The following is a 15,311-nucleotide window of genomic DNA, read 5'->3' on the forward strand; positions in this document are numbered from 1 at the left end:
GTAAAAATCTGTTTCAGCACTGAATCAACACTGTGAATTAATTTATAATTAATATAAAATCAGTCAGTAAAACACATGAAAAACCTAGAGAAAGCGAAAAAAAATATTAGAAAAGTTAATTGTATGTTACCCCATGGATCTTTTGCAAGTACGGGTTTGGCGAAAAGTGCCGGTTCACTACTGCCGAGTTTGTTGACGGCACGAATACGGAATTTGTACTCTTTCTTAGGCGTGAGTCCTTCGACCTTGTACGTGGTTTTGTCTTTTGGTGAAACTTCACCAACGTTTTCCCAGCCAGCCTTCAAGCTGAGGTCTTGTCTTTCGACCACGTAGTGGAGAAGAGGAGAACCGCCATCGTCTTTGCACGGTTTCCACGACACTTGACACGATGTTTGGAAAACATCAGTCACGTTGACGTCCAAAGGAGCAGACGGCACATCTTGCATTATGAAGTTAACGTCTTTAACATCTTCACCTTGACCGTTCGATACTTTGATTTGATACATTCCGGACTGCTCTCTTGCCGGCTTTTTGATTTTGAAAGTAATTTCTTCTTCCCGTACTATTACTTCGACTTCTTTCAGCGGGAGAACTTTCCCGTCTTTAACGAGTTTTGCTTCCACCTGTGTTTGCCTGGTTCCAGTAACTGTAAAGGAAGTTAAAGACAAAACACAAGACGGCACACAAAAATTACCTTTGTATGGTACTTGGAACGTGATTGGCCGATTTGCAGGTGCTTCAAATGTGTCAGGGAAGTCAATCACTGGTTTACTTTCACCCTTCTTGACAGTGAGTTTCATGGACGAGGTCAGTTTTCCCGATTCGCACATAATTTCACCATCGTCTTCCATTTCAAGACGATTGAAGACCAATTGGTGTTTACCACCGCCGAGATTTTTGATTTCAATTCTTTCGGAGGGTTCTATGGGTTTTCCATTGAAGGTCCAAACGGCTGGTGCAGTTTGGTCTTGGAGCTCTATGTCCAAAACTAGTTTTTCTCGTTCTACGGCTTCAGTATCCTTCAATTTTTTATTGAAACGGTTCAAGTAGTTGACAACTAGTTCTGCTTCAGTTTTATCGGCGTTAGAAACACAAGAGTACATGCCGGCGTCTGTAACTTTGGCATCCTTGATGACCATTTTGCATTTACGGCCGTCCTTAATAATGTTAATTCTTTTGTCAGGTTTGATTTCTTGTTCGCCTTTGAACCATTTTACGTCACCACCTGCATCGTCCAGTTCGCAGACAAAAGTGATGTTTTCTTTTTCAACGTGTTGTTGATGTTTCAGGACTTTGACGAATTTGTAGGGATACTCAACGATGTTGACATTGGTGGTTGTTTTGTCTGTTTGCTTTTCGAGTTTACATGAATACTCTCCAGCGTCGACAAAGTCAGCGTTTTTGATTGTTAAACGACAGTTTCCGCTGATGTCTTTCGAAATGACGTATTTTTCACCATCTTCAAGCTTGGTGGTTCCTTTGTACCATCCAACTATCGCCAGACTGTTACTGACCGCACATTCGAGTTGAACTTCATGTTTCGTAAATCCGTCGTATTTCTTTTTGAGTTGTTTTGTGAAAGTGTAGGAAGGATCAGGTTCGTCAACATTAAGAAAAGCCGTACATGCTACACCACCAATTTCTATGCTATATTTGCCGCTGTCTTCCACTTTAGGGTTCATGATGATCAACTGATAAATTTCGTTTTCGTTTTTGAACTTGTATTTAGCACCTTGGAAGAGTTCCTAAAGTTAGGGATATAGGTAAGTACGATTTTGTGATTAGGAGGTACTTGTCTTACGTCTTTTCTGAATAACCATTTTGGTTTGCAATTTGGTTTCGAGAAACCGGCCTCAAATACGACTTTTTTGTCTTTCCCTTCTTTGGCATATTTGTCAACAAGAGGTTTTAAGAAAGATTCTTGTTTCTATAACAGAAAGAAAATGGGAAGTGAGCATTTATTTTCTAAGCTTTAGTTAATATACATCGAGAAAAATATTTTACATGTTGAGACTGCTCTCAAAAATTGAAGTCGCTTGTCAAAAAGTGCGCTGTAAAAATTGGTAAAAGTCAAAATCGCAAAAACGTCGATAAAAATCAAAATGCGTATGTACAGTAAATAAATTAGAATCAAGATCATATCCCACGATGCAAGACAACATCTAATTTGGATTATTAGAGTCAGGCAAAACGTTAATCTCTAAAGGAGACTAAAGGACGGTGTATGGTGTGGAACACAACGTGCAACACATCTAAAAAACATCAAAGAGAGAGACGTTTCTGTCATCCAACCTCCTTTTTCTCAAAGTGATGTAAAATGGGCCAGTCTGGTATTAATTCAGCCAATGAAGGCCTTCTGGAGGATACAGGGTTCTATAAAGAAAAACTTTCAGTTTACGCCTACACCTAACATCGGAACCATTCGCTCGCCTCTCATTCAGACAAAAAAGCATGCAAAGTAGGAAGAGCTGAAACAAAGCTGAGCAAAGATATTTGATAGAAGTAAGCGATAGTGTAGCTGTGTTTAGTCATAATAGTTCACATTTTAAGTTGTATCGTAAAGCGTGTGAATTAATTGGCAGAAAACTTCAAACTAATTTAATGCCAACCTTTATTTTTTCACGAACCACTAGTTTCGGCCAATCGTCTACAATTTCTACTAGCGACGGTCGCCGCTGAATTAGAAAAAGTTCCTAAAAAGCAGTACAACCTGAGCCATCAAGCATATCTACAGCACATTGAGTATTTCTACTAGTTATTATTTTGAAAGAGAGAGAGAAAATTGAAAATTCAAATTTAGTAATCTACGATCATATGTAATATTAATCACTACAATAAAATTAATTGTTAGTCAAGGATGATAGTATAGAGAAAGAAGAGAGGATAGAAAATCTAAACTACGAATGAGTTTCGCAAGCTATAGAGATGCGTCTCCAACGAAGCAAAGCCTGCTAATTAACACAAGAAGATAAAAGACAAAGATCACATCTATAGAAAAAAGAACTTTTGAACATGCTAAAACCTCTCTTTTCTTGAGCTTAGGCCAATCTGGAATAGATCCTGCCAAAGAAAACCGTGTTTTGCAGTTTGAGAAGGCATTCTGTGAAATGAAGATAGAGTAGGTAAAGCGTAGTCAACAGAAGAAGCAGAAGGCAAAAAAAATGAAAAAGCTCACTTACTCACTCGACTAAACACAGACAACCACAAGGACAAAAACAAGACGATACACAATCAGATTAACTCCTCTGGCTGGCCAAAACTGAAAAATAAAAATATAGCCCTAAAAACGATCGATATGGAGACACATCTTTATAACACTTCGTCTGCAAAAATCAGTTTTGGCTAAAGGTTGTCGACGGGATCGGTTCGGGCCGATTGTGGGATTGTTATAAAATTTTCAAGCAAAACTGGATTTATTTTCGTAAATCCAGAATTGAATAGGACATGTTTGAGGCTGGGCTTTTGGTGGTTGGTGGGGGTTCGTGAGGGGAAACTAGCCGAACCTTTAACCAACTCCAATTGTCAGTCCCAATTTTATCAGCTGGCACTTCTGCAATTAATGTTCCTTCGAGATAAACAGTAACAATTCCACCTTCTTGAAACCATCCGGTGATTTTCTCACCTTGGGGCTATAAATGTTAAAAATTCAGCACGCAAAATTCGAAAAAATCGTATGCCAAAACCATAAAAATGAGGAGTGTACAAAAATAATTTGGCGCTTTTAGATTCGATCAAATAGATAATCAACCTGACCTTTTCAACTTTTTTCAACACCGGCATTGGCTTTTCAACTTCTTTGAGCTCGCCCCAATCAGGATCTTCCTTATTTTCGCCCCATTTGGCGTACTTTCTCTTTTTCAGCATTGCACGGAAGTCCATACCGCTGGAATCTGTCCGAAAAGTTAAGCCCAAGCCATTACAAAAGCAAAGCGGCACGTACCCGAAACGTATAACTGCATGTCAGCAGAATCTTCACCGTGGATATTAGAAACAACAATTCTGTATTGACCTTCATCGTTAGGTTTTACTTTGCGGATGCAAAGAGTTATGGTATTTGTTTCTCCGTCCGTGAGGAACTTAAATCTACCTCCCTCAATAATTTCAGTCATGCCTTTGTAAAATTTGAACGTCGGTGGAGGTTCACCCTCAACTTGTACAAACAGGTACGCGATTTGATCTAAAAATGCTCCTTTAGAATCGCGGTTTGCATTCCGAGCGTTAAGCACCTTCTACAGCCGAGTAAGTCTCTTGCACATCTACAATACTCGGAGGTCCTGCGGGTCCGATAGGTTTAAGTGGTGTTGAAGGTTTATTAATCATGTCCTCCATATCGGCAATACTAGGCCTTCGGACGTCGGAACTGGGGCGGCGACGCTAAATTATACCATTAATTATCATCTTTATTCGCTTTTAACAGCTTTTGTTATGTAGTCACAAAGAAAGCTTAGTTGTAGCGTTAATTGTAGCATAGCTGTATTAAGTAGCGAGTATGTACACTAAATTATACATATATACGCTCTATTCTTCTTCTACGAGGCGCAATTTTTAATTACAAAAAACACAAATTAGCCACAGTTCATACGGAAAAGTTAGAGACTAAACTAAGGCAGCTTTGTTTTAGCCAGTCTCTAAGAAACATAAAACGAAAATAATAAGAAAAAGAAAAAGAAAACAAAAATTTAATCTCGAACATGGATCTCCTTGGAAGATTAGACACTTCTCTATACTAAACATAGAATTAATTACAGGTTTTCGAAATCCGACACGTAAAAGACTTCTATTCTATTCGAGGATTCTAAAAGTCGTTAGACACAAACATAAATTTATTTGGACTGATCTAGACTACTCTCTCCGCGCTAACCTGTTTTTCGTTCGGATCTTGCAACTGTCCCGGGCGTTTACTTTTCGGCTTTAAATAAAAAAAAATCAAACTAAATAAAATTGTAAGAAGCAAAATAAATATTAATATTAAAAATGGTGTTAAGTCTGTTTGGCACTGTTTCTGGTACCAAACCCAAGGTCAGTTTTGTGTTTTCTAACACAAACCTCACCTTAGTATCGAGTACTTCACCGGGACGCAATTTTCCTCCCTGTTGGCATAACGCAATAATTTAACAAATTGTTTATACAGGTTGTACACATAATAAATTTGGGCACATACTCGACGATCTGCAATTGGTCATGGCCTGCTGGTGAGCTGTAATTGCCTTTCTGCACGTGTGATAGTACATCATGCGCTTGGACATAACAAAGATCATCGATCATTAACAGAGCAACGAAACCTAGTTAAAATTGTGCAGCGCTGTTGCTGAGTGTGCTAAATAAATCGATTCCACATTTTCGACTCATGCTTGGGAAAATGTGAAATACTGAAAGCGTACAAAACGGCACTGCGTTTCCATTTGACTGACGATTAGATGAGGCAGGCGTACGATCATTGATCGAAAGACGGTTACCTTTTTCTCCTCCACAACCTCCCCCGGTCGAAGTTTCCTATGTTCCTATGAGAAAAATCAAGACATTTACAAGGGATACTACTACTACTACCACGTTTCCTGCCTCCGGGGGCTAAAAAAGGAAAGAACAATCATTTGCAAAAAGTATACCTCGTCTGAAATGATGAGACTGGCCCTCCTGGTCATAGCCTCCGGAGGGATCAGAGAGCCACGTCGGCTCGGCGGCCCACTGGGCTCCAAAGACTGTTTTCGTGGTTCCGGAGTTTTCTCTTTAACAACAGCGATTTTTGGTGCTTCCGGGGTTTTGATTTGGGGAAGACTCGGCTTGTCCTGCACAAACGAAAAGCTTCAAGCAACTGACGATTTATTGCTGACTGCTGAAGCCTCAGGAAAAATTATGAAAGCGAGCCAAAATCAAACTAAAGCCTCTTTTATAAAATGCAGTTATAAATGCTTTTATTTTGCATCAACAGATGATCTAATGATTGCCAAGAAAATATAGGGTGCTGTTAATTAGTATCCCTACATTCCACTTGAATCATATTTAGCACTGGGAATTCATAATTAGCGACGCTTTTCCATTTATAGGTCCAAGGAGAGTTATATTTGCGAAAGCTCCGAAATCTCACCTTAGTCAATTTCGTTTTCTCTCTACCGGCGTATTCTGGATGCTCGCCTGGCTCGTATTTCTCAAGAACCGGCCTTTCATAATCGGGAATATTTTGCCAAGCTTCGATATCTTCATCTTTCTTTGCTGTTGACTTCTTGGCAACAGTTTTGCTTTTCTCTTTTTCTCCAGTTTTCTAGCGAAACGAACACAAAACCTCAATTACCACAGTACAAAAAGCAAGGAAAAGACACATTTTATGTACAAAAGATTCCATGAAAGTTATAGATACCAAGAGAAAGAGTACAGAAAGCCGACATAATTATGCGAAGAACATATACGTTCCAAGCACGATTTTAGACACATGAGAAAGAAGTAGATAGAGAGAGAATAGAGCACGGACAAGTTTACACGAGCTTCTTGTTACCTTCAACTCAACTTCTAGTTGTGCCTTTTCTGCTTCTTTGGCTTCTTTAGTTACAGGTTTCAACTGTATGTTCAAAAAACTATCTGTTTTGACCTCAGATTTAGGAGGAATTCGTTTCTTTACTTTCTCATCAGTTTGCTACATAAATTATATACTTATAATTCCTTCCCCGGTTATATTCAAGACGCGAAAATAAAACTACATAAAACATAACTCACCTTTAATTCAACTTTCTCGTTCGCCTTTGCCTCATTCTGGACAAGGGACACATGGAACACAAAATCGGACATTAGAACAAAGAATAGGGCAGTGTCGAACATTGAACATATTTATTAACAAAAGGATAAGGTTCGGGTTAAACAAGTGTGCCAAGGTAGTGCGAGTAAATAATTGCGTGCGGTGTGATTTATTATGAATGGATGATCAAAATCATTTCAGAAAAAAGTCTAACGAGAAATATTTTGACCATTGGTACTAATTTGCTTGTCGTTTAACATTTTACCAAGTTTGGTTGATCGGGAAAGTTGATTGTTGGGATAACTCTGACTTCTTTGTCCTCAACATATTTCATAGGGTCGTATCTAGGTACCTTCAATAATTATTTTGATAAGTGTGTAAGCCTAACAATTGTGTTTGTGCAAAAATAGCTGTGTGCTTTGGTGAGAGTTTACTAAAATTTAAAAATGTGTTACGTGTCTACAGTTTTAATTTGTATGGTCAAAATAGTGAGGTGGTTCTAAAAATATTTAGTAAATATTTTGACCATGAATTATTTTTAAACCAAATCTACTGTATTTGTCACTTATTATTTATTACCAAAGGTTTTTGGGGCACCTCAGGTGTGGTAGGTATGTCGTCATCCGGAATGAATTTCATTGGATCGTATTTCCGAACCTTAAATAAAGGTTTTAATAAGGATATCACTATAAATACATTGCGTTAGGTGCAAGGTGCGACTAATTGAGCTGTGCTTTTGTGGACAAAACACATTTTTAGGTAACAATAGTTTATATATCCCTCTTATAAGTGCACATAAGTGGTCGTGTAACTTTAAATTCCAAAATTTGGTGTAACTTTGGTGCATTTTGAATGAACTATTTTGATTACCGGCTTCGTTGGAGGACTAGGAGTTGGAGCTTCGTCCACCTTTTTGTCTTCGACAAATTTCATTGGGTCATATTTAGGTACCTAATTAAAACCAATGTAAAGAAATGGTTGATTTGCGATCACTGGTGCGAAATTTGGCAGTGCACAAAGTTTGAATGACTTAAACCGATTCGTGTTAACTGTTAGTGTCAAGAGTGTGCAGTTGCGAAAAATGCGATGCACTGTAGTGTTGTTGAAAAGAATGGCCAAAATGTAGGATAAAAATCATTTCAGATGAGAAATATCTTGACCATTGTTACTAATTTGTTGTCGTTTAAAATTTCCCCAGTTGATCAGGAAAGTTGACTGATGGGGTAACTCTGACTTCTTTGTCCGCAACATATTTCAAAGGGTCGTATCTAGGTACTTCAATAATTAATTATTTTGATAAGTGTTTAAGCCTAACAGTTGTGTTTGTGCGAAACAGCTGAGTGCTTATAGTGAGAGTGTACTAGAAATTAAAATGCGTTACGTGTCAACAGTTTTATGGTGAATAGTAAGAAGATACTTCTAAAAATATTTAGTAAATATTTTGACCACGAATTATTTTTAAACCAAATCTACTGTATTTGTCACTTATTATTACCAAAGGTTTTTGAGTCACCTCAGGGGTGGTAGGTATGTCGTCATCCGGAACGAATTTCATTGGATCGTATTTCCGAACCTTAAATAAAGGTTTTAATAAGGATACCATCGGCTACTGCGTAAAGTGCAAGGTGCGACAAATTTAGCTCTGCTTTTTAAGTAACAAAAATTGATTATCACTCATTCCAATATTTTGTGCAATTTTGGTGCATTTTGAGTGAACTGATCTATTACCGGCTTTGTTGGAGGACTGGGAGTTGGAGTTTCGTTCATCTTTTTGTCTTCGACAAATTTCATTGGGTCATATTTAGGTACCTAATTAAAACCAATGTAAAGAAATGGTTGATTTGCGATCACTGGTGCGAAATTTGGCTGTGCACAAAGTTTGAATGACTGAAATCGATTGTATATTAATGTGTTAGTGTCAAAAGTGTGCAGTTGCGAAAAAATGCGGTGCAATGTAATGTTGTTGAGAAGTATGGTCAAAATGTTTTCGGCGTCTGGTACAATAAAATATTTTGACCATTTTTGCCAATCAAATTTCTACCGAAATTGCCAAATGAAAATTTTACCACGGGCGTTTCGGGAGCTGCTGATATTTCCTTGTCTTCGACAAATTTCAAAGGATCGTATTTAGGCTAGAGTTAGAAAGAATTGTTGGTTATTTTTGCGATAGAGAAAGAGATGTTGTATAATTTCATTGAATTTGGTGTGTACCTTAACACGGCGTCGTTCGGCTTCTTCAGGAACGATAATTTCGGGTGTTTTAAGCTCGGGGGTTTTGGCAGTGGATGGTTTGGGTTTTTCTGGTTCTGGTTTTTTAGTTTCGGTTACCTTTTTCGTAAGATCTGCTCTTGTTTTGAGTTCAGGTTTCTTTTCAGGTTCGGGTTCTGGCTTTTTAAGAGCAGGTTTCTTTTCAGGTTCAGTCTTTTTGAGTTGGGGTTTTGTGTCAACTTTTTCAGGTTCTTTTGGAGGTTCTTTCGCGGGTGCAAGTTTTGATTTTGTGTCAAGTTTTTCGGGTTCTTTCGTGGGTGCAAGTTTTGGTTCTGGTTTTTTAGTGTCAAATGGCTTTTCTTCTATGTTGTTTGTTGGTGTCAACTGTTTATATAAAGGAAGAGTTTTATTAATAACATTTATGGAATAAGACAACAACAAGGAAAGACACTTTTACAATTTATGACACTTACCGCTTCAGCTGTTGTTTCCAATTTTTTGGTTTGTACCTAACAAAACATTGAATTAGAATTTGTGCTCAAGTCAAAATGATAAGCAACGATTTGCGAACGAAAAAGCAAGAAAATACCTTTTTCTTTTTCTCATCTGCAATTGAAGATTTTCTAGATTGACTTCTAGTTTCCTCTTCAATCTAGGAAAAACAACACGAATTTAAATAAGACGAAATAAAAGAACCAGAGAACCAATTCTACCTGTGTTACGGAAGATCTACGACTAGACACTTTGTCCCCGTCTTGAACAATCTACAAATGTTTTCGTAAATGACAAGGAACACATCGAAAAATACAAATGAAATGTACCTGTTCTTTAGTTTCAACAACAGAACTTCTACGAGATTCACTCTTAAATTCTTCGATCTAGACAGACACAAACATTTATTAACATACACAAATATTTTCTTTTAGAATTGGTTACCTTTTGTACTGATGCTTTCCTTTCAGCTTTTTTAGCTGCGACTTTAGTTTCCTGAATTAACCAAAACATTGATTTAAAACGGACAGAACTTTGAACTTCTATGACTTACCTCAACTTTTTCGACAGCATTTTTACCAACATCGTTAACTTTTTTAGCTTCCTCCTAGTTACATTACAATGAAAGTTAAAACATTAAAGGGTAACATGTAGAACATTTTAGCTACAAATCATTACCTTCTTTTCGACCTTTTTGGCTTCTTCTTTCTTCTCAACCTTTTTCTCTTCTTTCTTCTCCTCCTTCTTTTCGACTTTCTTCTCCTCTTTCTTTTTAATCTCCTCTTCCTCCTTCTGAAAGAATTCGATTAGTGCAATTACAGTAATAATAAACAGTTATTTGTGTATGGTGTAGTGTCGTGTACCTTAACTTTCACATCGTCTTTACGTGTAATTTGTTTAGTGTCGGTTTCTTCTTCCTCCTCCTCTTCTTCCTCTTCCTCTTCTTCTTCAATTTCTTCAGCTTCTTCTTTTCGTTTCTTTGTGTACAAAATAGTGTAAAGGTGTCAATGTGCGTATTGTAAAAAACCACTTACCTTTTCTTCTTTCTTTTCGGTAACAGTCAAAACGGCCGAAGCTTCATCTTCTCCGAATTCATTCTTAGCTACGACTTTGTAGGTAGCAGAATGTGACACTTTGCAAGTTGTAATACTGAGATGAGCAGTGGAACCATCGAATGTAATTTTGACGTCCGATGATTCCCTGATAACTGTCGAATTTTTGTACCAAGTGATTGTAACTGATTTGTCGCTGACTTTGAGTGAGGAAATGAAATCGGCTGATTTCCCTTCTTCAACGTTCTAGAATCATTCGAGTTATAAGGAAATCAAAACAATTAAAATTTTGGGACGTACGACATTGGTCAATTTTGTCAGTTTTGGTTTTTCGCCTTTTGGTTTCTCTTCGGGAGGTAATTCTGTTACCTCGACCGTTTGGGAAGTAGCTTCGCCTTTCTCGTTCTTTGCTACTAATTTATACAAACCTTTATCTGATTTGCTAACTTCTGAGATTTCTAATTTAATAGCAAATTCGCCCTGAAATTACCACCTTCGTACATTTGTATTTTTTTTTGTTGTTAAACTTACATCTTTGACTTGTTCTACTAAAACTTTATGTCTGGCATCCTCTTTAACGGCATTTGCCTCTTTGAACCAAGTGCAGTCAGGTGCAAATTTACTCTGAACTTTGCACTCAACAATGACTGTTCGTTTTTTGATAATTTTGATAACTTTCGGTTTCTCTTTTATGACTGGGATAATTTCGATATTGAGGGTCAAATTGGCGTTTAGTTCACCTAGAGTGTTTTTAATGTTACATTTGTAAAGTCCGGAATCTTCAATTCCGGGGTCTTTGAGTTCGAGTTTAATGTAATAGACGTCTTCTTCGACCTTTTCGAAGCTTATTTTTATTTTCGACGATTCGGTCACTTGTTTCCCTTCGCGGTACCAAACGATTGTTGGTTTTGGGTTAGCACGTACTTTGCATTCCATAATAACAAGTTTTCCGCCTTGGTGTGAAGTTATTCTTGGTTTTTCTACAAATGTAGGTCCGTCTCCTTCTGGTTCTGGCTCAGCCTCAATGTTGAGGTTGAGATTGGCGTTGCTTTCTCCGAATTCGTTCTTGACGTGACATCTGTAGGTACCACCGTCGGCTCCAGCAGGATCCTTTAACGAATTTGGTAATTATTTAAGTTGGGGTTTTGGTTTTTGTAGTACCTTGATTTCTAAAGAAAGTTCGTAAATGTCTTCTTCTACATCAAGTGTTTTGATTTTGATTTTAGAAGATTCTTTAACGACGGTGGTTCCGCGGAACCAAGTCACGTCAGGTTTAGGTTTCGCTTTACATTTACATTTCATGGTAATAAGTGTTCCGCTTTCGTTTGGAATAATTTTGGGTTTTTCGATGAAGGAAGGTGCAAAACCGGCGGCATTGTCTCCACCTGGAAACATAAGAAGTTACGAGGTGCTAGAGACAAGGCTTTTGGTTTAAGGCCATGCTCATGCAAAAGTTATTGTATTGGTCGTATTGATCTGGTATTGGCTGAAACAGATTTGAGGAGGATAAATAACATCGAAACGTCGACAATTCACAGACATAGAGGGAAGACTCTTCGTGCCTACGCGGCATACCTTGGAAGTTTAGCGCTATGTTTGCATTGCTTTCACCGTAAACATTGAAAGCGTTACATCTATAATTCCCCCCGTCTTGGCGTGTAGGGTTTGAAATTTCTAAAGTAAGCAGATATGTGTCTTTGCCGGTTGTTTTCCGAAGCATGCGTACTCTCGAACTATCTGCAATGCTATTGTCGCCTTGATACCATGTAATATCTGGATCTGGATTGGCCTCGAGAAGACATTCCATCACTAGGACATCTCCATCTTGTCTTATGGTCGGTTTCTTAGGGAAGCGCGGCGGTTTTCCGTCTGGAATTCTGCGAAAGGAACCATGTTTATGGTATCAAGACGAGTAGAGTGCCTTTCTTACTTGGGCTTGGCGGCCCCCTCAAAGTTAAGGTTGATGGTGGCAACTCCCTGGCCGTATATGTTTTTCGCTATGGCACGGTACTCGCCTTTATCCGTGTTTTTAACGTTGTTGATCTCTAGTCGCGCTATAAAATAAAGTTTTTGGTCCTCTACCATGGAAATAACGTATCGACTATTCTCCTGAATTTCCTCTCTGCCGTGGAACCTATGAGTATTTTTTACATTTGCCTGTTTGTATGGGGAGTCGAAGAATACCTACCACTGGATAACAGGTTTGGGGTCCCCGACGCATCTGCATTCGAAGGTAATCTTGGTACCATCATCAGTCTGTCGGATAACAGGTCGCTCTGTGAACGTCGGTTTGATGCCATTGTCTGGCACGGGAGCCTCATCGCCTGTGCATAAACTCTTCTAAACTGGCTATCATTATACAAGGACAGCCAGCAACACTCGCGCAACTTAACAATGATCACCGAAAAAGCTCAGCTTTTAATAGTTACGTCTAACAGTGTTAAAATGATATACAGTGTGGTACGACTCTGAAATACAAGTGTCACATTTGCAAGAACATGGCCTTTGATATGGTCAAAAATGGTCAAAATTAACAAGTGTCCAAGAAGAATCTCTCAGGGGGGGCTAAAAATGAAAATAAAATCATCTTGCCACCGGCGTACTATCCAGCTATAGCAGACAAGTGGCTCGGGGGGAAAGAGCTAGCCTGATTTCTATTCTAAGCTTTTTAGGTAATAAATCACACAAAAATTCCTCGTCAATTGCAATGTACACTGATTAGAATTGGATATGTTAAAAAACTGCAAATTAAAAGCTGAGCTGAGATTAAGCTTCGGTTAGTCCATTGTACTGTGCACGAGTGCTGACTTACTTGGCCCCAACAGTGGCTGCTAAATCGGAGTATTTACAATGAGTAAGTATTATTAAACAGTGGCAGTGTTTGTGGGGAGTATGTGGCAATTATGTGTAAGAGAGAGTCGCTGTAAAGACTGTGTAATTTGTATTCTTCCTTCCGCCAAGTAAAATTAAAAACTGCAAAGAAGCTATGAGAGAGCGATTATAAGCTCAAGTTGGAAAAGCTATCATTTGTTAAACCCAAATTGTTATCATTTTCTAGATTACTAATAAGTAATAACGCCCATTCAGTGAAGCTTTTTTGCACCAACGATACAAAGCACAAAATTTACACAACTTACTATCGAAGTTGAGGCTGATCGTCGCGTTGCTTTCGCCCAACTCATTCTTTGCAGTCACCTTGTATTTGCCAGCATCCTCAACCGTGACATTTTTTATTTCAAGGGTTGCAAAATACGAGTGGCCATCTTTATCTATCCTCAACTGAAACGCAACCAAATCACGTTACTAATCCACGCGCTTCTCTTATTGCGTTAGTCACAAAACGTCTAAGGAATTACTAACATCAACTTTCGTTCTTCCACGATGTTATTTATATACTCATTCATCGATCGATTTATCCATTTATTTATAACTTAACATTAACGACAATACTTAAGTCATGTTAGTACACGAATAAGGACCATTAGAACATCGGTCTTCGTCCTTGCCCATTCTCGAGAAATTAGCTTTAGCGATATTGTTTCGCCACCACTGCCTATGAAAACTTCTAGTGGTAGAGACAATACTGGTATTAATTGGTAAAAGTTGCTGCGTATGTGCAAGAACGTGCAAAGGGAAAAACAGCAGGTGTCATATGTAGATGTGATGCATGCAAAAATAGAACGCACATGTTGCCAAGATGTAAGCGTATAAATTGTCTATGAAAATAGTCGTTTAAAGTGGAAAAACGCTTGCATGGGAACGGTGTCAGGGTTTGCGGAGTAGGGTAAGAATTTAGGTACCTTGTGTCGTGGCGTTTCATGTACGGGGTTGGCATTGTGGAACCAACTGACGGTAGGGCGTGGATCTGCTTGGATTCTACATTCGAAAAGAAGCCTCTTTCCATCTTCCTCCTGTCGAATACTCGGCTTCTTCGCGAATGTTGGTGCAAGACCGTCGATTTGTCTGCGCAAATTTATGAGATTTTTACTTCAAACTACAGAACCAAGTTAATTTTAACTATTGAAAATGTTGTGGTAAGTTAAAATCGAAACATGACCCGTGACGTAAACGTTACGTGTCCAAGAGAGGTGAGTAATTGTAGAGGCCAAATTTTGGCAAAAGTTTGTTATTTCATGCGTAGGCAGAATCATCTTTCTGCATGACCAAAAGTATTTCGAAATATTTTTTCAAAATCTACTTACTTCTCTTTCGGTTCATCCATAGCTGAAAAAGAAGAATTTGGTCATCATTTTGTTGGTGGAAAAGGGGGAATTTGGGAGACCAAATAATATCCTTTGGTTCAAGGATGAATTAGGCCATTATTTGGTCTAGATGTGAGGATTTGGGTCACTTACGACTGAAGTTGAGATTGATCGAAGCTGCAACTTCTCCCATTTTGTTCTTTGCTTTGACCTTGTAAAGGCCGGCATCTGTTTCGATAACATCGTCAAGCTCAAGAACCACAAGAAATTTGTTTGTTCCTATTGACTGTATCTTGATATTGGTTCTACTGTCTTCTGACAGTAGTGTATCGCTTCGGAACCATTGGATATCGGGTTTTGGGTTTGACAATAGTTGGCATTCGAAAATAAGTTTATTGCCGTCATCTTCTTGTCTTAACTGTGGTTTCTGGGTGAAGCTGGGAGCGAAATCTTCTGCCACTCCCATGCTTTCTGTATTTTGATTATCCCGAAATCGAGGACATTAACCCGGCCCTAAAACCCGTTTAAGCAACTTATTTTTAAGACCTAGATCTGATCTAAATTATAATAATGTGTCACGTGCTGCAGCGTCCGCCAATAGAGTTGGTCTAACTACTACAACTACCGAAT

General features: G+C 38.4%; 1 protein-coding gene across 26 annotated transcripts in view; it reads right to left on the reverse strand.

The window, feature by feature from the left end:
* The window catches only part of bt (bent), a 38,151-nt gene that overhangs the window by 22,530 nt on the left and 310 nt on the right, over window positions 1-15,311 (reverse strand). Inside the window, exons 2-37 of one of the 26 annotated variants that reach the window (XM_015978491.2) lie at window positions 14,835-15,194; window positions 14,682-14,703; window positions 14,280-14,442; window positions 13,617-13,758; window positions 12,668-12,803; window positions 12,410-12,613; window positions 12,055-12,356; window positions 11,641-11,864; window positions 11,011-11,589; window positions 10,780-10,959; window positions 10,462-10,725; window positions 10,291-10,404; window positions 10,106-10,219; window positions 9,981-10,034; window positions 9,872-9,922; window positions 9,757-9,813; window positions 9,649-9,699; window positions 9,525-9,587; window positions 9,409-9,444; window positions 8,939-9,319; window positions 8,794-8,859; window positions 7,307-7,384; window positions 6,993-7,079; window positions 6,709-6,744; window positions 6,491-6,628; window positions 6,086-6,259; window positions 5,607-5,786; window positions 4,862-4,909; window positions 4,227-4,374; window positions 3,941-4,177; window positions 3,754-3,890; window positions 3,504-3,629; window positions 2,610-2,693; window positions 1,802-1,927; window positions 695-1,745; window positions 131-646 (exon numbers count right to left, since the gene is read on the reverse strand). In XM_015978491.2, coding sequence (XP_015833977.1) covers window positions 131-646; window positions 695-1,745; window positions 1,802-1,927; window positions 2,610-2,693; window positions 3,504-3,629; window positions 3,754-3,890; window positions 3,941-4,177; window positions 4,227-4,374; window positions 4,862-4,909; window positions 5,607-5,786; window positions 6,086-6,259; window positions 6,491-6,628; window positions 6,709-6,744; window positions 6,993-7,079; window positions 7,307-7,384; window positions 8,794-8,859; window positions 8,939-9,319; window positions 9,409-9,444; window positions 9,525-9,587; window positions 9,649-9,699; window positions 9,757-9,813; window positions 9,872-9,922; window positions 9,981-10,034; window positions 10,106-10,219; window positions 10,291-10,404; window positions 10,462-10,725; window positions 10,780-10,959; window positions 11,011-11,589; window positions 11,641-11,864; window positions 12,055-12,356; window positions 12,410-12,613; window positions 12,668-12,803; window positions 13,617-13,758; window positions 14,280-14,442; window positions 14,682-14,703; window positions 14,835-15,147 — 6,682 coding nt within the window. In that variant the 5' untranslated portion in view covers window positions 15,148-15,194. Of the gene's footprint in view, window positions 1-130; window positions 647-694; window positions 1,746-1,801; window positions 1,928-2,609; window positions 2,694-3,503; window positions 3,630-3,753; window positions 3,891-3,940; window positions 4,178-4,226; window positions 4,375-4,861; window positions 4,910-5,051; window positions 5,091-5,456; window positions 5,502-5,606; window positions 5,787-6,085; window positions 6,260-6,490; window positions 6,629-6,708; window positions 6,745-6,992; window positions 7,080-7,306; window positions 7,385-7,597; window positions 7,676-8,793; window positions 8,860-8,938; window positions 9,320-9,408; window positions 9,445-9,524; window positions 9,588-9,648; window positions 9,700-9,756; window positions 9,814-9,871; window positions 9,923-9,980; window positions 10,035-10,105; window positions 10,220-10,290; window positions 10,405-10,461; window positions 10,726-10,779; window positions 10,960-11,010; window positions 11,590-11,640; window positions 11,865-12,054; window positions 12,357-12,409; window positions 12,614-12,667; window positions 12,804-13,616; window positions 13,759-14,279; window positions 14,443-14,681; window positions 14,704-14,834; window positions 15,195-15,311 lie in introns of those variants that run through there. The other 25 variants (XM_064359321.1, XM_064359320.1, XM_064359322.1 and 22 more) reach the window with 25 other exon arrangements.

Source organism: Tribolium castaneum, chromosome 10 (assembly GCF_031307605.1).
Source record: "Tribolium castaneum strain GA2 chromosome 10, icTriCast1.1, whole genome shotgun sequence".
Taxonomy (NCBI): domain Eukaryota; kingdom Metazoa; phylum Arthropoda; class Insecta; order Coleoptera; family Tenebrionidae; genus Tribolium; species Tribolium castaneum.